A 19,632-nucleotide genomic window follows, 5' to 3' on the forward strand; every position below is an offset into this window, starting at 1 on the left:
CACCCCCACCCCCACCCCCACCCCCAGTTAACATCTTTCATTTATCTCTGACTCGGAACTATCTGCTGAAAACACCATCACATAGTCAGATGCTGGTCTTGATTGTATGGAATGTAGATTAGCAGATATATGTCTCAGAGCCTGGAAAACATTTAAAAAAATAAACCTGTCTGTCCACAGTTCATTTAAATCAGCCTATAAGGCTGTATTCAGCATCATTCCCATCCTCCCTCCCTCCCTGGCAGTGACAGCTGTTTATTTACTGGATGTGAGGGTGAAATGATGATGACTGCACCGTGATTTATACCAGCACTCTGAAAAACAAAATACAAGTAGTGTGAAGAGCATATACTGATTGGAAATTAATGGAATCCTATTTTAAAAGTGACTATCCTTCAAGCGGACTGGCTTGTAAGGGAGAAAATTCCTTACTCTCCTTTTAACTATTTCATAAATTTATGTTTTGACATCAAAGGGGTTGTTTTGGTTGTTTTTTTGTTTGTTTTGTTTTTTTTTTTAGAGCAAGTTAGAGCTCTACTTTCTACTTTCTATCATCCTGTTTTCTTTAGCACTCTATGTGTATATGCCTGGCCAGAGAGAGAGAGAGAAACTGCATGGGACAAAGCTAAGCATCGCTTATTTTTTCTTGAAAGTATTGTGTGGAGTATTTGGTTATCAGCAACAGTGTTTGGGAGTGGCTACCTTGAAGATAGTGGGATTCAAATTCCCTTCTCCTTGGCACCCCCGTATCCTTGAGTTTGTCCCAGATTTAGGAAGGCCAGGCAAACACTGACCCTAAAAGAAAGCTGCACGAGAGAGGGAAACAAATCAAAGTCAACCAAATTTCTTACACATTTCCAGACACACACACAAGAACCTTTGTCTGTTAGAGAGCCCGCCCTGCAGACTGGAGCCAGTTTATACCACCGGCTCCCGGCCCACAGTCTTGTTTCCCCACCGTCCTCGTGGAGATGTCGTGGTGGCACCTGGTGAAGCTGTCTGTGCTTCATTCTCTTGAGTGAAACGTTGACTAGCAGGATTTTGGGTACCACCTCACTCACAGAGACGTATGGATTTTCTATTTCCATTTTTGATAATCCATTTAAGATGTTGAAATCCTTACCATTCCATGGATTTGGTTCTGTTCTCCCCACTTGCATTCTTGACAGATACACGCCTCATTATGTTCCCTTTGTGTCTTTGATGTGGATAATGGACCCACATCTCGGTAAGGGAGCCTTACGACACCATGAAAAATGCAGCCGACTGATACCCACGACGCGTGCAGAATCTTCACAACGATTGGGTGGATCGTTATGCACGAACCACTCCTTATCACAGTTTCCCACTCCCTAGCAGACCCTTTAACAGGGCTCTTTGGCCCTGGAAGTTAAGAAAAGGTTGGAAAATGAGTTCATGGAAAGAGATCTGTTTCTTTTCTTTTCTCTTCCTCCCTTCCTTCCTTCCTTCGAAAGAGAGAGAGAGAGCGTGCATGAGCAGGGGAGGGGCAGAGGGAGAGAGAGAATCCCAAATGGGCTCTGATTTGGGATTGGGGCTCCAACTCACGACCCTGAGATCATGGCCTGAGCTAAAATCAAGTCAACCGACTGAGCCACCCAGGCGCCACAAGAAATCTGTTTCTTTTCACAAGTTGTTAACATACCTCCATAGTGAGCTCGAGAGAACTTTTTTTCCAATTCAGTCAGAGAAGAAAAAAAAAATACCATCAGCCGGCTTGGCTCATCAAAAATGGGTCGCTGATATCGAATCTGGCCTCAACCCAGTTTCCCCTAGATTTTTATCTTACCTGCATTCGTAGAACATGTCCGTAAAAAGTCAGGTATTTTTGCTAACTTAAGCCTCCCTTCCCCCTTACTCTACCTATTGTATCTTTAAAAATAAAATAAAATACACTGTAGCCAGAGGAAACTTTTCAAAGCTGTTTTGACATCAGTAGGCTTAATATTTTTTTTAGTCACTAAGTTACATCCCTATTCGATTGTGCACCCCCTTATTTACGGTCATTATCTGCAGGTTTTGAAAGTCATAATGAACCATGCTAAGCTACATTTTTCCATTCACTGGCTCAGTCATCTGGAAGAGCCCAAACATTCAAAATCTGATTGCATTGCTCTTCATTATTTCCTATCCTCTCTCCACAAACTCCATTAACTCCCTTTGGAAACACTTGCAGGTAAATGCCTCTGAGCTTTTGTGTAAAAATGTAACCAGAGGCTCTTCAAGGACAGAGGCGGTGTCTCTCGCCATATTTCCATTCAGTTACTTCCAAAGACTCTCCAAGCAGGTTGGATTGTTTGATCCAAAGAAATGCTGACCCAGAGCCTCCTAGATTGAAGTCCCCTCATGGATGAATGTGGTGTCCGCTTTACACCAGTAGAGGATGTAATTCAGAGCCACCCGCAATATTTCTGGGTCACTCCTTAGACACGGTGCCTCACCATTATTGCAATGCTTTTCTACGTGGTGGTGGTGGTGGTGGTGGTGGTGGTGGTGGTGTGTGTGAGAGAGTAGCAATCCTTCAGGGCACGCCCAGGCACCTAACTTATTAGAACCAGACACCATAGCAGAATTCTTTTATCCCTGTGCCACACTCACAAGTCAAGGGACAGATGTCACTTCCAAGTGGGAAGACCTCTGGGATCAGTTGCTTGATCCAGCTTCCACCTAATTTCTGGAACAGTTCGTGTCCTCACTAGGATGCATCAGTGACCAAACGAAGCCCACTGCACGTTCACAGATTGTAACGTGCCGATGAAGAACTCAGAAAGGATGCCCCCTTGTATTTTTTATTGTGTTATCCCAATCTGCAGAGAAAAGAATTTATCAGATTAGTAAAAGCACATGTTTTAAACTGGGATGCCTTTTTCAGGACCCTGAACAGCGCACCACCACCACTACCGCCCATTCTGGCTTTAACCATGGAATCAAACAACTAGTCCATTCAATTTACCGTGTGTATGGAGCACAGCACACACCGCCGTGCACACTCCATGTCTGTGCTCATTGACTTGTCAGGGTGACCCTCCTCTGGGAAGACACACCGTGCCATTAGCATACCCGACTTGGAGAATTACTTTGCCATTTCTTTCTATCTTGAATATTCGGTTGTTCTCCTTTTTGGATACACCTCATTACCAAATTGCGATGATCTCAGGGACATAGTGTTGTTATTACCCAGGGTAATTTCAGCGAAGATATGTTGTAGTTGCAATCCCATTGATTTCTTCGAACTCATCTTGTGTTATTCAAACTGCGAAGGCTGTGTTGTTACCAGTTTCTTTTTAACATAGCCTCACTGTTGAAACTGCATTGCAAAGCATTCCTTCCCGTTTCTAAATTACCCAATGTAGTTAAAGCTTCGGACATACTCGTTTCTTGTTATGTAGTAAGCTCATTAAATTGGAATTTATGATGACCTCTGGCTGTGTTAGGTAGTCACAGACTTGAATGGTAAGGTGGCTTGCGACCAGCCTAGCTCTTTATGACTATTACTAGCTCCATCAGAAAAACAATTTAAAAATAATAACATGTCTACTATTCAAGGGTGTTATTGGGATTCTTCTATTTTACCCTCAGAAAATGTTTGCTTATGAGGCAAAAGATTATGAGTTTATTGGTGTCCAAGGGCGGTTTCTTCCCAGTGAGGCGTTCAGGTGGAGATATATTCATTTTTCAAAATTTTAGCCTCTGTTGATTTTTTAGCAAATCTGTGTCATATATGGATACAGTGGCTCCATTCAGCTGCCTCGATCAGACTGAATATAAATGCTCTTAACTTTCTGAGTTCTAAGATCTAGAACCTTGTGACTTGGCCTGACCTTCTGAGACAGCCCTGTGAAAATAAGCTGATAGGAATGCCTGGGTGGCTCAGTTGGTTAAGCCTTCAGCTCAGGTGATGACGCCAGGGTCCTAGGATTGAGTCCTGTGTCCAGCTCCCTGCTCAGCGGGGAGCCTGCTTCTCCCTCACCCTCTGCCTGCTGCTCTCCCTGCTCGAGCTCTCTCTCTGTCAAATAAAATCTTAAAAAAAAAAAATGAGCTGATGTAAACTCCTGTGGGGGGGAAATAACCATCTATCCATCTACTACTTCACTGCCTCTACTCTTTAAGTGATGCTTTTTCATTGAATTACCATGTGAATGTAATATCCTCAAATGACTTTTCAAATGCATTTAAGCCCATTACCAACATCAACAAGATTTTAAAGCTGTAGAGCGCTCATCCGGTCCAGAGCAGGGGTGGGGTGGGGAGTATGGTAGTAGTGGGGGAGACGATGACCTTCCAATATTGCTGTCAACCCCGTGATTTTATGATCCTTTTCTAAAGGGTTGTAATGTTCCCTTTCCTTAAGGAATTCCCTGCCCATCATCCCTCCAGCATGTAAGGATAAAATGAAAATAAGAATAAAACCCACGCTGATCCACAGAAGCCTTAGGATTGAGTATTTGGGTCTAGTCTTGCTTCCCCCTAGCGTGGGTCCCCTGGGTGATGCTGTAATCATATAGAACCCTGTGGCCTCTTCATTTGCATCCCTTCTCCCGTCTGTGTTTACTCTCCGTGACCCGACTGGGAAAATGTCATATGCTCTTTCCTATTTTTATCCTATTATATGCAGCCTTATCAAATACCTCATCCGTTTTGTAGAACGAAGGATGGTGTAGACGATTGAATCCACAGTGACTAGCTTCGTTTGAGTGATCAGATTCGCGTGAGGGAGGGTTTCTCGGTGAGCCTGCGGGGGACCTCTGGGCTCCCTGCCGGCCCTGGTAGCGAGGGCGCGTCCCTGACCGCGTCCCGCTGCTCTGGCCTCTCCGTCCGCAGAGCCGTTCAGCGCCTCCGTCTGGGTGATGATGTTCGTCATGCTGCTCATCGTGTCCGCCATCGCCGTTTTCGTCTTCGAGTACTTCAGCCCCGTGGGATACAACAGAAGCTTGGCCAGAGGGAAAGGTGAGACCCCTCTCAGTGTAACCCAAAGCAGACACTGTTTCGTGACTTTCTACAGAGGTTTCCGATTCAGAACGCATCGCCCTCTGCTGTCTTGCGGGTCTGTGGTGTGAATGGAGCTCGCTCACCAGGGCTGCCTGTCGTTCCATACAGTGTGGGTTAGCGGCCTCAGCTGAGAGAGGGGTAAAGCCAAATGAAACGTTTCCGTCGTTTTATCATGCGGAGTCCGCAGTTCTTAGGTGGAAACGATGGACAGTTTGTTGAGAGAGCAGATTCGAAGAAGTTTTTCTGGCAATTAACTTTTAAAATCTGTGTGAAAAGAAATGGGAAGATTGCAGTGAATCTCGCCTTCCGTCTACGCAGAGAAAGTGGCTTTTATAGAATCTAGTTTCAGAACATTCTCCAGATTACTGAATCACACTTGCATTCATTTGACGATAAAAATAATCATAAGGTGGTATTTTCCCCCAAAGAATTACATTTTCCTCTTGGCAGTGCCTGACCTAAGTGCATCGTGCTTGATAAAGCTGCAATCAGTAGAGAGAAAATTGCCCTGGGCGAGTCATTGGCTATAACTTAGGAAGCCGCTCCTCTGCAAACCAGTATTCATGTCACAGCACAAACACATTACATCACTTCGGAGTGCATTTTCCTCCATGCATGACACGTGCTAAGTGGATGGCCTCCGAAGGCTCCTGCTAGGACCAAATCTCTTTCCTGAAACATGACTTAAGTTGGTGGGAGACAGCAGGTCTTCTGTGTACAGCCATTCAAAATCAAGGCCCTGGAATTTGCCATATATTCTTTCCACTTGGAAGATTCAGTATTGGAAACAGCCAGTAGGTCGTGGGAATCTGTTAGGGACTTAGTCTTATTGAAATCCTCCCACTTCTTCACCATCATAGAGTGGTGATTATTATATATAAACCATCTCCCATCAACAAAACACGGTGAAAATGCCATGAATAATCATGTTGTGTTTAAGTGGGAGAATCGTCAGCCTCCACTCAGAGGGCAATGTCACTAACCAATACGGAGCTTCCCACAGAGTGGGGCCTGAGAAGGTTTTCTGTGAGGGATCATACGTCAGTGGAATCGGTATTCACGTTTGGGGGATCAGAGTTTGTGCTCTTTGCGAATTCGTGCATTTCTCTCATGAGTATTTACTGAGTGGGTAAGGTGCCAGGCACTGTGCTAGTACAGGGGAATAACGCGGTAAACTGGATAGAGTCTTCCTGACCCCCGGAGAGCTGAGAGTTTAGTTGCAAAACCACAAGTGAACACTTATATCAATAATCCCAGATGGTAATACATTTTAAGAAGAGGAATAGAAACCAAAGTGAAGTAATGGCGGGCAAGGGTGGGGGGTAGGGGTCACTACTTCAGGTAAGATGGCAGCCACGCAGGGAAGAAGTTTCAGAAGACATGACATTTGAGCTGTGACCTCAAGGATGAGAAGTCATGTGAAAAAATGGAGGGAAAAGCATTTTAGGCAGAGGGAACAGCCCATGCAAAGGCCTTGTCAGGGAATCGATCTTGATGAAACAGAGAAGATGGGGGTGAGTGAGGTGGACAGTGATACAAGATGAAGGGAAGAGGCAGGATGAAATGTGTGCAGTGTGGGAAGGTCACTGGGGCTACTCTGTCAGGACAAGGGGAGGGGCAAGCAGCAGTGGACGGAGGGAGCCCAGGGAGGAAGGTGTTGGTTTTCTGAGAGCAAGGATTACAGTGGTTTGGACTTAGCAGGAGATGAGCAGGTAGACCAGGACCATGTCTTGGAAGATAAAACTGATCCAAAGGACGGTCATGTGTGGTAATTCCTTCCGTGGCTGAAGCACATACCTCGAAGACTGTCGTAAAGGGAGGAACCTAGCCCGCCACCTCCCCGCCCTTCCATCGCCCCCAGGCTTCTCGTTTTCTGCTCAACCGCTTGTGGAAGTTCTCGACAAAGGGCAGCGACTGGTTTCTTTGTGCAGCGTGTCTTTCTGGTACGTCTCACTGCACTTGACGGGGAAGATTGTACGCACGGCTCAGTAATAGTATTCACGAATCACTAATTCCCAAAAGTCTTGGACAGAACCCCTGCGAGGGCCCATGTCTGATTCCCAAACAGCCGTCATTCCTGGGCCACATGCAACCCTCAGAAAAATCCAGTAGTTCATGAAGTTAACTGGATGGGCTCTAATTATTTATTTTTTTTTCCCTAAGAGTTCTTGGCATCTTGGGAATAAGCCCAGGAGATTATAAAACTAGGCAAAGAGAGACAGAGGCATTTGAGATTTGAGCGTACCAGAATTAATTGGCTTCCCTTTAATGTGCCGTGCGGGGGATATTATAAATACTGCTGTATGGTCGCAGTTTGGCCTCCGGTGTGTAGAAAGCTTGCCTCTCCCAGGCTCCCTGCCCAGACCTTCATACCTTTCATCAGTGATCACTTCTGCCAGTTTATTTATTGCCCGCTCTGCTGCTGTTGCCAACGGAAGTCTGAGTAGGTCATTTTTTCATATGTTCATCTACATAAATGATGTAAAAATTAACCCTCTGTTAAAGGAAGACCTCTTGCCCGTGAAAAGAGGGCATACATTTTTTTTCTTTCCCCTTGTGCAAAAACAGACATGAAAGCCCTAACGTGTGCATTTCCCGGTGGGCATACTGCCCACCCCAATACGTTGTGCCATCTTGCCCTGCCTCTTTAGCTAAGATGGCTACGAGGCACGTTTCGGAATCCCAGAAGGGAACCGTCGCTGTTGCAGGGCTACCCTGAGGAAGAAAAAGTGCTGGGATTTCAGAGCTCATGGTCCATGACCTGCAGCCACATGTCTTCCATCTGTGAAGCGGTGGAAGAATTAAGCTCTCTAGCTCTGCTCCTTGATGTCTCCATTTGCAGAGGGTTTCCGTTTGGCTTCGTTCTTCCACTGTGCTCCCTTTACACGTGCGTTTGAGCAGAAGCAACTGCTAGGGACAGTCGGATTAGAATACCACACATCAGCCCATGAAACCGAAGCTGCCCCCACGCACACATTTTTGTAAGGCTTGCTACATTTATTAAAGGAGATTGGTTCCCCCAAATGGAAATTGAATCCAAATTTACAACCGGCCCTAACGCGACTTCTCATCCAAACCCACATTCTGCATGGCCAGTTGCTTTTCCTTTCTTTTTATTTTTGATTTCTCCTTCTTTAAGAAACATGGCAGGAATCCAGCCAGATAGCAATGCAGAAAGAATGCTCGTTTTTCAAGATAAAGGGAGCTGTGGTGGCCGGGGTTCTGGGCAGTGATGGGGCACAAGCATGAGAGACCGTTCCATCTTCTGGCCAGCGGCGGGGCTGCGGGCGGCCACCACGTAGCCCTTTGGAGAAAATGCTGAGAGTGTCCTTTCTGTTACTTGCAGCACCCCACGGGCCTTCTTTTACGATTGGCAAAGCTATATGGCTCCTCTGGGGCCTGGTGTTCAACAACTCCGTGCCGGTGCAGAACCCCAAGGGGACCACCAGCAAGATCATGGTGTCTGTGTGGGCCTTCTTCGCTGTCATATTCCTGGCCAGCTACACGGCCAACCTGGCTGCTTTCATGATTCAGGAGGAATTTGTGGACCAAGTGACCGGCCTCAGTGACAAAAAGGTAATGTCACCTTGCTTTCCTCACCGCCCGAGGGGTGGATCTTAAATGGTCTCTACTTAGAAGGGCGTGGTTCGGGCTCCTACCATCCAAACCCACCACCGACTCTGAAGCACGAAGCCGGAGGGGTTTTGTGTCTTTTCCCTGAACTTCAATTGGCATATTTCTAAGAATTTTAGAAACAGAACCTTAAGCTCAGCCCTCCAGGGTCTAAAAGATTCCAGATCTCATTTGGAAGCATTGTTTCCCCAAATGGTCATTTCTCATATTTATAGGATCATAGCAGGGACGCTTCCCAAGGCTCTGTGACTCATGCAAGGTCCCAAGGCTGGAGTTCTCCCTTCAAGGGAGCGTGTGAGGGTGGAGAAGATCCATGAGCCTCGATGAGGAAACACTTGGGAGGAAGTGGGGTGCTCCCGGCCGTAGCCACCCCCCCATTCTCTGGCCTTGGCCGAGTCTCTAATATCTGCCATGCCTTGGATTTCTCACTCATGACCTGGAAAAAAAAAAAAAAGTCCTCTCTTAAGCCTACCAGAGACAAGCCTGACAGCTCCTTTTACCCGGGAGTCAGACAGCCCCCACCGTCTGCATTCCCGACTCACCTGAAATTTCCTGAAGGGACACAAAAGGGACAGAGAGGCTTTTCATTCGCCAACGCGCCACCGGCTTCTTTCACTCAGGCACATCTCCAGCCCTCCCTTGTGGTGGGGCTGCGCTTCCACCATCAGCAAGGCGGCAGGAATCCCACCTGCCGTCTCCATTCTCTGCTGGAATGTCGCGGGGGGGGGGGGGGGCGGCGGCGGGCTGTGAGTGGCTATTCAGAAAGGCACACTGGAGGAAGAAAAGAGGTAAACTGGGTGCATCCTTCCATTGAAATCTTAGGTTCAGCAAACAAACTCTGATTTGCTAAGCTCAGCAGTGTGGGGATTGCTGCGCGGCCAAGATTGTCCGTCTCGTGTATGCGGATAATCGTCTCTCTTTATAAAATCTCACCAGCATGTCTTGCTGACATAAGTCTACGTGTATTCTTCTGGCATTCGTCAACAAACTGCTGAATAGAAAATCAACCATGAAAAGCCCTAACCGCTTATCTGTGACATATGCTGTGCTTGAAAGAGGTACAGAGAAGGCCTGTCATCAGGGAGATGATGAGGGGCGGGGGCTGGGTTGGCCTCTCTCTGATGGCTTCCCACTGTGGCTTGAATAAATGCCAGTCTGCTTCCCCTGGTGGCAGAGCCCTGGATCATCTGGCCCACCCCCACGTGCTCCCTCCCTCTTGCTCATGAGCCCCCCCCACCACGTCCCTTCAATACCCCAAGCGTCTTTCCACCACAGTGCTCTTGCACTGGTTACGTCCTCTGCCTCGAATGTTCTTTCCCATTATCCGTGGCTGGCTCCTCCTTGACTCTCAGGCCTCAGGGAAAACACCACCTCCTGAGAGAGGTCTTCCCAACCATCCTGGCAAACTTCGCAGCCTCAGCTTTTGCTCCTGTGAAACTTAAAGTCTGGTAGAAAAAAACAACTAACACAAGAGTAAGTGTGAATGGGGAAGAACATTCCAGGCAGGAGCAGCGGTTATAAAGGAGGTAAGACTGTTGAGAGTAAAGGTGATGCTTAGGATGGAGTTAGCTGGCACTTAGGGGCGCCCAGGACATACTTGTGTGTTGAGTGAGAAATGCGTGGTGTGGAGGACACTGTGGGTGCCCCGTCTAGCTCTCCTGGCACCCCCTTTTCCAGCTCTGCGTGCCCCTCCCGCATTTGCTGACAGAGGCTCCTACCAGGGACTGTCACAGGGTGATTACCTTGGCCTACTGCAACGGTAAACGCCTGGGGGTCTGAGCTCCCCCAATCCCTGTAGTCCCCTGTAACCAGCAATAACCAGTGTGAGAGCCCAAAACTCCAGCTGCTCCACTGCGTCCAGGGGCACCAACCCATGGTACGCTTTACTCTCCGGAGCTCCCCACGGGACCAGGTGGAAGCTGAGACTTTGCCCCAAATCACCCCTCAGCTGGCTTCCTCTCCCTCCCTAACCCCTGCCCCCACTCTCTTCCGGATCTCTCCGGGAGCCCCTCCTCACTACATCGTCTTCACCCAGCCCTTGCTTCAGGGTTGGCTTCTAAAGTGCACGACCCCTGTGAGACAGCAGATCAAGTCAGGAAGCTCGTGTTCCCGTTCCCTCCGTGCCCCGTGCTGGCTGCGTGGTGCCTTTATCGTCACAGAACCTGGCCCCGTCTCCCCATTCCTCCCAGTACATTTGGGAGAAGAGGTTGGAGCAAGCATGAGAGGAGGCAGCCATCCTGAACGTGCCTTGTAGCCTCTAGAGTCCCCGACAGCCACAGAGCACCGGTACACGACTCCATCACACCGTGGGAGCCAAAACACAATGCCTCGAAGAAGCAGCTGGGGGTCCCGCAGAGGCAGTGAGGGCCCCGTCCTCAGCGAAGCGTTTTTCAAGAAAGCAGTTGGCAGCCCATTTTGCTTTTTGTTGCTATTTTCAAAGGCAAGGGGAGAAAGCAATCCCTTGCCACGTAGTTTTGGGTCTAAATAACATGACCGCTTGTGGGAAAACTAATTAGAACCGCTAATAATTCGCCTGACCTTCTCTGACTTGGAGACACCTAGTAACAGATACCACATCCTCACGGGACACCACTCTGCTTCCAAGCTCAGAGCATTAGTGGCAAGCGGATAGCTCTTTTAATTAAATGTTTGATACAATTAGATAAACAGCAAAATTCTTGGAGTAAATAAGCTAAATGCTCCCAGAAGATTAATAACAGATACAGCAAGAGAGTCTGCAAAATAAAAATCTATATTGAATCAACTTATTTTAATACTCTACACAGTGGGCTTTTATCCCCCTTTCTTTTTTTTTTTTTTTTTTTTTCTTTTTAAATCACAATTACCTGTGTAACAGCTCAGGTTTACGATGCTTTTAAAGCATTTTGCCGTCTTCGTGCTTGCTGGGAAAAGCACCTTTGAAGCCCACGGTGCGCTCACACGAGCTTGGGCTTCGATTGTAAATAGGCAGATTCACGGGTAGATGTTCCCCCTAGGAATCACCAAAGGAAAGTTGAAATGCTGGTGGGGAACCTTTCCAACACATTGGCAATCTCAGGTAGAGGAGCTCCATCCCTGGGAGGCAGGTTATCGTAGTAGGAAGAGCAGTGTCGTCCTCGGGGTCGAATGAACCTGTGTTCAGATCTCGACCTTGCCATAAGATGTTCGTGGCCTTCGGTATGCCAGTATCCCCAAAGTTTAATTTCCTAATAAGAGTGGGGGTGGGTATTAATACCTTTCTGGCAAGGTTGATATGAGGCTTAGGAATAATCCCCACACGGTGCCTGGCACATGGGAGATAATCCTATTAGAAATGCTGCTTCCTCCTTCCACCCTCCTCCCTCCCCGCCTCCACTGCCCCTCCCCTCCTCTTCATCACCCCCCTCCTCCTCCTCCTTCATGATCAGCAGCACTGCCCCATGAGCCCGTTCCTCACGTCCAGGGTCTCAAGGACCACTGCACTAGTTGGTCTTTGGGGGGGAATTCGGGAACTTTCCTTGGTAGAGGAGCCCAGGAACGTGTCCCCGTAGAGCTGTGCTGTCTCTGAGCACTGCGCTCATACTGCTGGGTGGTCACTGGCTCAACAGAGGCCTCTCAGCCTCCTCTACCCCCTAAGGGCCACAGTTGTTTGATGCTGACCTCCGGAAGCTTGTAGCCCACCAGCAGCCGGAGAAGACCGCACCTGAAATACAGGGCTCCAGGTGCCAATGTCCCTCATTCATAGCTTCGGAAGGCAGATATTTGTAATAAATATATAGTTCGGGTGTGTAAGAGGAATGAAGAAATGTCCTGGTCAGTTGCCACGTTTCCCCTAAACATTTTATTTCCCCTAATTTCCATCTGTCCTTCCTCCATCCCGAAGAGCTTGCCTTGAAAGAGAGAAACGCCAGGGAGTTCTGCCACTGCCAGGCATCATGAGTACTTTGCTCTGTGGTCTTGCTGACCGTGGACCCCCCTGCATCACCCCTTCCCTTGCTCGAGCCCACATTTGTTTCTTTCTGTTTGCACACGGAGCTCGCCGGGAGAAAGTTGCACTAGAAGTCATTCCGGAAACTACATGGGACATGTCCGCAGCGGGAGGCCCTGGGATTGTGGAGATGAGCCGTGCTGGCCCCTAACTGTTCTCACACTGTAGATCCTGGCTTTTTAGTGAGTCATGAAATCAATGGAAGGGTCAGGACTGTTGAAAAAATAGAACACAGCAGATGACGTCAGAGTATATCACACGTAGGAAGCATGCTCTGAAGGGGCGTGCGTGCGTGCAGAGGGTGGACCTGGAGACATGTCCTGGTCTATGGAACATGTACCAAGAGTCGTGCTTTATGAAGTGGGACCACCTTTCCTCCAGTAGGAAAGGTCCTTGGATCTCCGTGCTGGGCCGAGTTTGGCATCGGGAGGTACAGTCGAGGCCGGAGAAGTGTGCAGTTCATCCCGGAGGCTGAATATCCGTCTCCGTCCTGTGTCAGGCGGAGAGGTGGGGACGGAAGGAAATCTAAGGGCTACATGGCTCCTGTGCGGGGGATGGGGAGTGAAGCGGAAGCACTGGTGCAAGGGCCCATCTCGGGCGCCTCAGGAGAGTAGAGCCACTGCGGTAACAGCTAGATTTACCGACAGCCCGTTACTCTGTCCCCAGAGCCGGCGGCTGCTGTGCCATCAAGCCGGGGCTGGGGCCTCGTCCTCTCTTGGTGATGAGTTGAGGCACTGCCTGTCACAGTGAGTGCAAAGAGCATTTTGCTGTTCCTGTGTGTGTGTGCACACACATACACGTGCACACACACACACGCAGTCTCCCAGCCCAAGGCACCAGCAGGAGGATCTATCTCATTTGGACAATGTGTGGCCCCTTCCCCCAAACGCAGTGGCGGCTGCTTATGACACAGTGGCACGCCTAATTGAGGGGACACAGTTTTCAACTGGAAATTCTAATAGTGAAACCTGGTGTGATTCTGGAAAGGAGAATGATGTTTTCAGTCCGTCTGACTCGGGTAAACCCAGACGCTTCTCCAGCGGTTCTGAGCTGCATAGAAGACTTGTGGGCTTAGAAGTCGGAGACATCTGTGGATCCCGGCCCTGGTCCCACCGTGGATTTGCTGGGTGTCCTTCCCTTCTGTGGGTCTCACGGTCCTCCCTCTAAAAGAGGGTTACTAGTGACAGTGTGTGAGGAACGACAGAGTTCATGAGGCCAGGCATATGTGGATTGAATTCTGGGCTGCTACCTGCAAGCAGTGGGATCCCAAACCGGTCATGTAACCTCTCAGAGCCTCAGTTTCTTCATCTGTAAAATGGGGCCTCTAAGATTAGCTACCTGGCGGATTCATCCTGAGGATGAAATGATCCAACATTTGTGAAGTCCTTGGCACAGTGCTGGTCATTATTATCACTACTTTATAGTTCCAAAATTTTGTATCTCATTGAAAAATGAAGCCCAGGTTACTTTTTTTGCCCATGCTAATAGTAAAAATAAAAAGCAATAGTGATTGATTCTGAGTGCTTACTCTGTTCCAGGCACTATGTTAATTACTTGACAAGTTTTAACAATTTTGAAACTTCCCATTGACCCTACAAGGGAAGTCCTGGTATGTTTCCACCCTAGAGACAGGAAATAAATGGAGGCAGTGTGAAGTGCCTTATCTCAGGTCCCACAGTTCGTAAATGATAGAACCTGATTTTTAAACCTTTGAACCTGAGCTCAACCTTGTACTATTGACCTGTGCTGACTCTACATTTTATTTGTGTGTCTAAGCTCAGACCGAGTACTCTTGACTATGAATCTGGTTGGGTTGCCCCAAAAACTGAAGTTGGGAACAGACAGTATCAGTCAATCAGGGAAGAGAAGCAGAGTATGGACATCCAACCCTTTTGGAGGCTTGAGAGCTGTACAAGACATAGGCACCCCCAGGAAGCTCATGGTTAGGAGGAACTTCAGCTCAAGAAATGTTCATGGAGCCTGCCATTATGCCTGGAATATATTAGGCCCCCAATAAGTATTGGATGCATGCATGCATGAATGAATGGGTGAGTGGAGAAAGAGTGAATGGCAAACATACAGTCATTGTAGGGGAGGAAAAGTAATTTTCCCTCTACCGTTCTAGGTTCTTGGCTGAGATACCTCTGTAATAAAAGACAGATTAAGAGGAGGAAAACAAACAGAAGTTCAAAAGCATGGGTACCTTCTGTAGACTTGGGACATGCCCAGGAAAACCAAGTACCTCCCTGCAATGGCCCAAGCCACCAGCTTAAACTCCCCTCCAGCTAGGCACAAAAGAGAGATGCTGGGAGCTGGGGTGGGGAGGCCAGTGATGGGAGGTTGTCAGGAAAAGCACAGTAAACAAGGGTGAGGTTATCATGCAGATTTAAGTTGATGCCTTCGACACTTTTGACAAGAGTTTCTAGAGTTCGAGTCATCTTCCTTTCCCAGGTGCTGAGAGGAAGACACCCCTCTATGTGGAGCTTTCCCTTATCCGTGTAAATGCCTCTTCTGAAAGGGTTAACTTCTACCCTTCAGAGCTTCCCCTCCATCTGCTGTGTCTTAAAAATAGCCAGCCTAAGAGGATCCTTATGCCAAAGAGGCATATTTTGGGGAGACATGTTCAGTTGCTCTTCATCATTTCCTGGGGGAGGTGATGGTCATTGTCAATGGGATTCAGAGAAGGGAGCGATTGGTGGGGCAAGCAGAAAATTTCCCTAGAAGATAGATCAACGACCTGAGTAAAGCAATACTTTAATGCCAGCTCAGTTAGCGTTTCCCGAGCACGGCCCGCGTGCCCCCCACGAGGCTAGTCTCTATAACGGGGCCAAAAAAGTCAAGCCAACAAGTATCTCTCACACACCCAGCCAGGCCCGCTGCTTGGCACTGGGGGATGAGGCGGGGGGGGGGGGGGGGGGGCGGGGGGAATGAGACAGACGCTGTTTCCGACCTCCTAGAGCTGGCAGGCCAGTGGCAGGTGTGATTAAATAAAAAAGGAAGCCCAGAAATGCATGGTTTTTCTACTGTCCTGTGCTAAGGCATGCAAATGTTTAACCCTTGACACAAGACAGAATGGTGGCTGACTTCTCCTCCTTCTCTCTCTGTCTCTGCCCTGTCTGTCCATGTCTCCCTCTCTCTCTCTCTCTCTCTCTCTCTCCAGTTTCAGAGACCTCACGACTATTCCCCACCTTTCCGATTTGGCACGGTGCCTAACGGCAGTACTGAGAGAAACATTCGTAATAACTACCCCTACATGCATCAGTACATGACCAAATTCAATCAGAAGGGAGTGGAGGATGCCTTGGTCAGCTTGAAAACAGGGTAAGGATGATGGGTTGCTTTTTTTGTGTATTTTTCCCTCCGCAGGCCCGTCAGCCCATAAACCTCACAGAAAATGACTCTGCGTGCCTTGGTGCTTATCTGCCCTCAGCTCTGTATTTTCTGGAAAGCAGCTGCCGTTAAGGAACCCCAGGCGAGGGCTGCTTTTGTGACCCGATGAGCATCTCAGGCTTCCTTCTGAGTTGTGTTAAGGAAACGCAAATCCAGGGCACTTTGAAATGCAGAGAACCAGAGGGGTTTCTTAAACTGATAAAGAACTTGGTCCCACTCAGTGGGATATTTTAGTCAAAGGAAAAGATCTAAAGAGCTTGTTAACTTATTTAAAGTGCTGGAAACGAAGTGCTATAGATTTTTATCGATTTTAAGGAGGAGTTTTTGGGGTACAGCTTTGTGTGAAAGCTGAAAGTATCACATTGATGGAGAAGAAAGGAAATGGGGAGAGAAAAGCAATGTGAACTCAGTCTCTCTAAAGCTGCCGCTAATGTTTCTGTCCACCTGTTGGCATCACAGAGCGTAGCACGCTCGAAATAAGGAGCTGTCCAGAAAAGACGGCGCAGAGGCTAGGAGTTGAGGACGTGAAACCGGAGCACGCCTCTCCTCCCCCTGCTGCTGCTGTTTCTGACTCTGGGTAGACACCTCCTTGTTCTCAGCCTCATCTGTAAGATGGGACTCCTAATGGGACCTTCAGAATGTCGGGGATGTGCGAAATGCAGTTTGGGGAGGGTTCCATTCAAAACGATTATGTTTCTAAATGAAGTTCTTTAACGGGGGCAGTGTTGCTGATCCAGAAAGCGAATTTCTGTGGACCACGTTCGTCGTCAGGGATTTTTGAGCAGTTAGTTACCCTGGAACTTCATCCGCACCCTCTTCCTCTCGGCTGTTCTGCAAGCCCCCCGGGCCTGCTCCCTCGTGTCTGGTGGGGCAGACAGGGCCCCGTCTAAACCCTCAAGCCCCCCGGGCCTGCTCCCTCGTGTCTGGTGGGGCAGACGGGGCCCCGTCTAAACCCTCAAGCTCCGTCCCTGCCTGCTTTCCAGGAGCTGTGGCTGGCAGCATTTTGTCTCTTCAGTCTCTTTGGAATCTCTTTAGAACCTCAGCAGGGGCTTGAGAAGCCGAGCCCGTGACTTATCCCAAACTCATCCACACACCCCTCATCCTGGCTCGGGGTGATTTTTAGAAATGTTTTATTCGAGCGTCACACGAATGCAGAAGACATACACACAGGAAGTGTAGTGCCTGAGGACTTCGCACAAGCTGACCGTGCAGGTCCGTTCAGAAGACCTAGCCAGTCCCCAGGAAGCCCACCGCGCCCTTTTCCAGTGGCCAGTCTTGCTTCTAAAGCTATGGATTCTTTTGGCCTGTTATTCTCACATGTAAATGAAATCACACCAGACATTTTCTGTCTTCTTTCAGCTCAGCAGGTCTGTTTATGACACTGTCCATGTCCTTCCGCGCCTTCGTTCTCATTGCTGCGGGGGATTTCAGGATGGGCACATGCTCCAAAGTTACCCATCACTTCTCATCTTGTTGCCCGTTGAGGTGGTGTCCCATTCAGGGCTGTGGCGAGGAGGGCTCCCAGGGGTATTCTCATGCAGGTCTGTCCTTGCACGAGGGAGCACGTTGCTCTCGCTATGTACCTAAGACAGGAGTCGCCAAGCTACAGGATGTGTGTATGTTCGATTTTAGTAGATTCCAGGAAATTCTGATGACTTTCCAGACCCATGTATAGGTTTTGTTTCTTTCTTTCTGCCATGGTCTTTGCATCAACATATACTATTGCTTGGGACAAACCGCGAATGCAAACATGGACGACATTGGTTAGAAACAGCAGGTGAAGCCTAGCTCGCCCCCTCTCCATCCATCTGTCAGCCAGCTCACAAAATGCGTTGTTTTCTTTCTTTTCCCATTTTTTAAAAAACAATACGAACAAAAAGGAGTAGAGGAATGGAAACAGTTCCTGGCCATAAATGGTACAAATTGTTTTCTGGAAGCCATGTAACAATTATGACATCTATCCCAGCAAACTTGGGCAGATGGCGGGTTTGCCCTCTACTCAGTCTTCCATGTGGGGGATATTTTGTGCTGTTACATTTAGCTCAGAAACTAGAGCTAAAGGAGTAGGAGTCTTTTTTAAAGAAATAACTCCGCAGGCACCTGGGTGGCTCAGTTGGTTAAGCATCTGCCTTCAGCTCAGGTCACGATCCCAGGGTCCTGGGATCGAGCCCTGCATCAGGCTCCCTGCTCAGTGGGGAGCCTGCTTCTCCCTCTGCTCCTCTCCCTGTTCATGCTCTCTCTCTCTCTCTCAAATAACTAAAATCTTTAAAAAAGAAAGAAAGAACGAACTCCGCATGCCCGTAATGGTGAGGGCATGGCCGTGCTCATTCTGGGAGGTTCAGTTTTGGTGGAGTTAAAGTTGGGGAAAACCACTTACTGGGTTAACAAGCTGCTTGGTTAATTATTTAAATTAATTAAATTTTGAATAGAGAGCACATTTACATAATTCAAAATCAAAAAGTATTGTATAAAAAGATAAACAGTAAAGAACCTTCCTCCCACACTGTTTCTCCTCTTGCTGGTGCCCCCCACAGTGGCCACATTTCCTGAGTGTCGCGGGTCTCTTCAGCTCAATCGGTGCATAATTAAAAGCCTTCTGCAGTTCCTTTTTGGAAAACATTCATTATTTCTTTTTTATTGGTCTGTTGGTCTTTTTCATACTAATTTATGTATTGGACAAATAAGCCCTTTGTTTGTGGTATGGTTACAAATGGTGTTACTGGTTTTCTTATCTTTTGAGCTTCCAGATGGTATTATTTTTCCATGCCGATTTTTTAATTTGTTTTTTACAGTCAAATTTATCAATCTTTTCTTAAGGCTTCTGGATTCTGAGTCATAATTCAAAAGTCTTTCTCCACTCCAAAGGCAGAAAGTTACTTTCTCGCATTTTCTTCTATTCTGGTCAAGTTTTTTCATGTTTGGACTTCCTCTTAGGTGATAGCAGGAGCTGTGACTCCAAGCCCTCGAGTGATTCTGAGAAGCAAAGGGCCACCACAGAACTGCCCTGAGACCCGACCAACTCCGTGTGGGTCACGTCTGCTCCTCCCCCTCCAAACTTCTGTCCGTCAAGTATCTACGTCACCTTGCTTCTGATCTTTTCCTTCCCTCTCACATCTCATTTCCTTTTTAAATTTTTCATCATGAAATAGGTTATTTAAAATATGATGTGTAGTCTGAAATAATTTCACAAGCGTAACTATCACGGGGATATACTGTCGAAGGAGTAATAACAAAATGAACTCCTCACATCCCCACCACCCAGCTTTAAAAATATAGTCATTCCCCTCCTTCTCCACAGCATCTCTAGAAGTTTCCACCTCTCTGGAAGGTAGAGAGAGGAGCCCTATGCGCCCTGAATTGTTAAACTTGAGGACATTCCCTTTTTGGGGCCCCCCAGGACCCTAAAATCCCACAAGCCCTGGCTTAGAAAACCCAGAATGTCGAGCTCGGCTGCTGGGCCGCGCCTGGGTGCACAGGGGTCTAGGACGTCTGCTGCTCAGTGAAGACGTGGGCATGTTCACCAGGGTCAGTGGATACGGAGGCTCCTTTGTGGAGCCTGAAAGGGCGTGGAACACAAGTGAGGCCTTGGGTTATGCTTACGAGTCCCAGCTTGGTCTCCGTCCGAGTTCTCCTGT

The 19,632-nt window shown here is 48.1% G+C and overlaps 1 protein-coding gene across 1 annotated transcript in view; it reads left to right on the forward strand.

Moving 5' to 3' along the window:
* Positions 1-19,632, forward strand: part of GRIN2A (glutamate ionotropic receptor NMDA type subunit 2A) — a 133,485-nt gene that overhangs the window by 94,223 nt on the left and 19,630 nt on the right. The window contains exons 7-9 of the mRNA XM_087865638.1: positions 4,840-4,965; positions 8,354-8,583; positions 15,768-15,928. Of these exons, the coding sequence (XP_087721764.1) occupies positions 4,840-4,965; positions 8,354-8,583; positions 15,768-15,928 (517 nt within the window). The remainder of the gene's footprint in view (positions 1-4,839; positions 4,966-8,353; positions 8,584-15,767; positions 15,929-19,632) is intronic.

Source organism: Ursus americanus, chromosome 2 (assembly GCF_024610735.1).
Source record: "Ursus americanus isolate L20-20 chromosome 2, mUrsAme1.1.p, whole genome shotgun sequence".
In the NCBI taxonomy this organism is placed as follows: Eukaryota; Metazoa; Chordata; class Mammalia; order Carnivora; family Ursidae; genus Ursus; species Ursus americanus.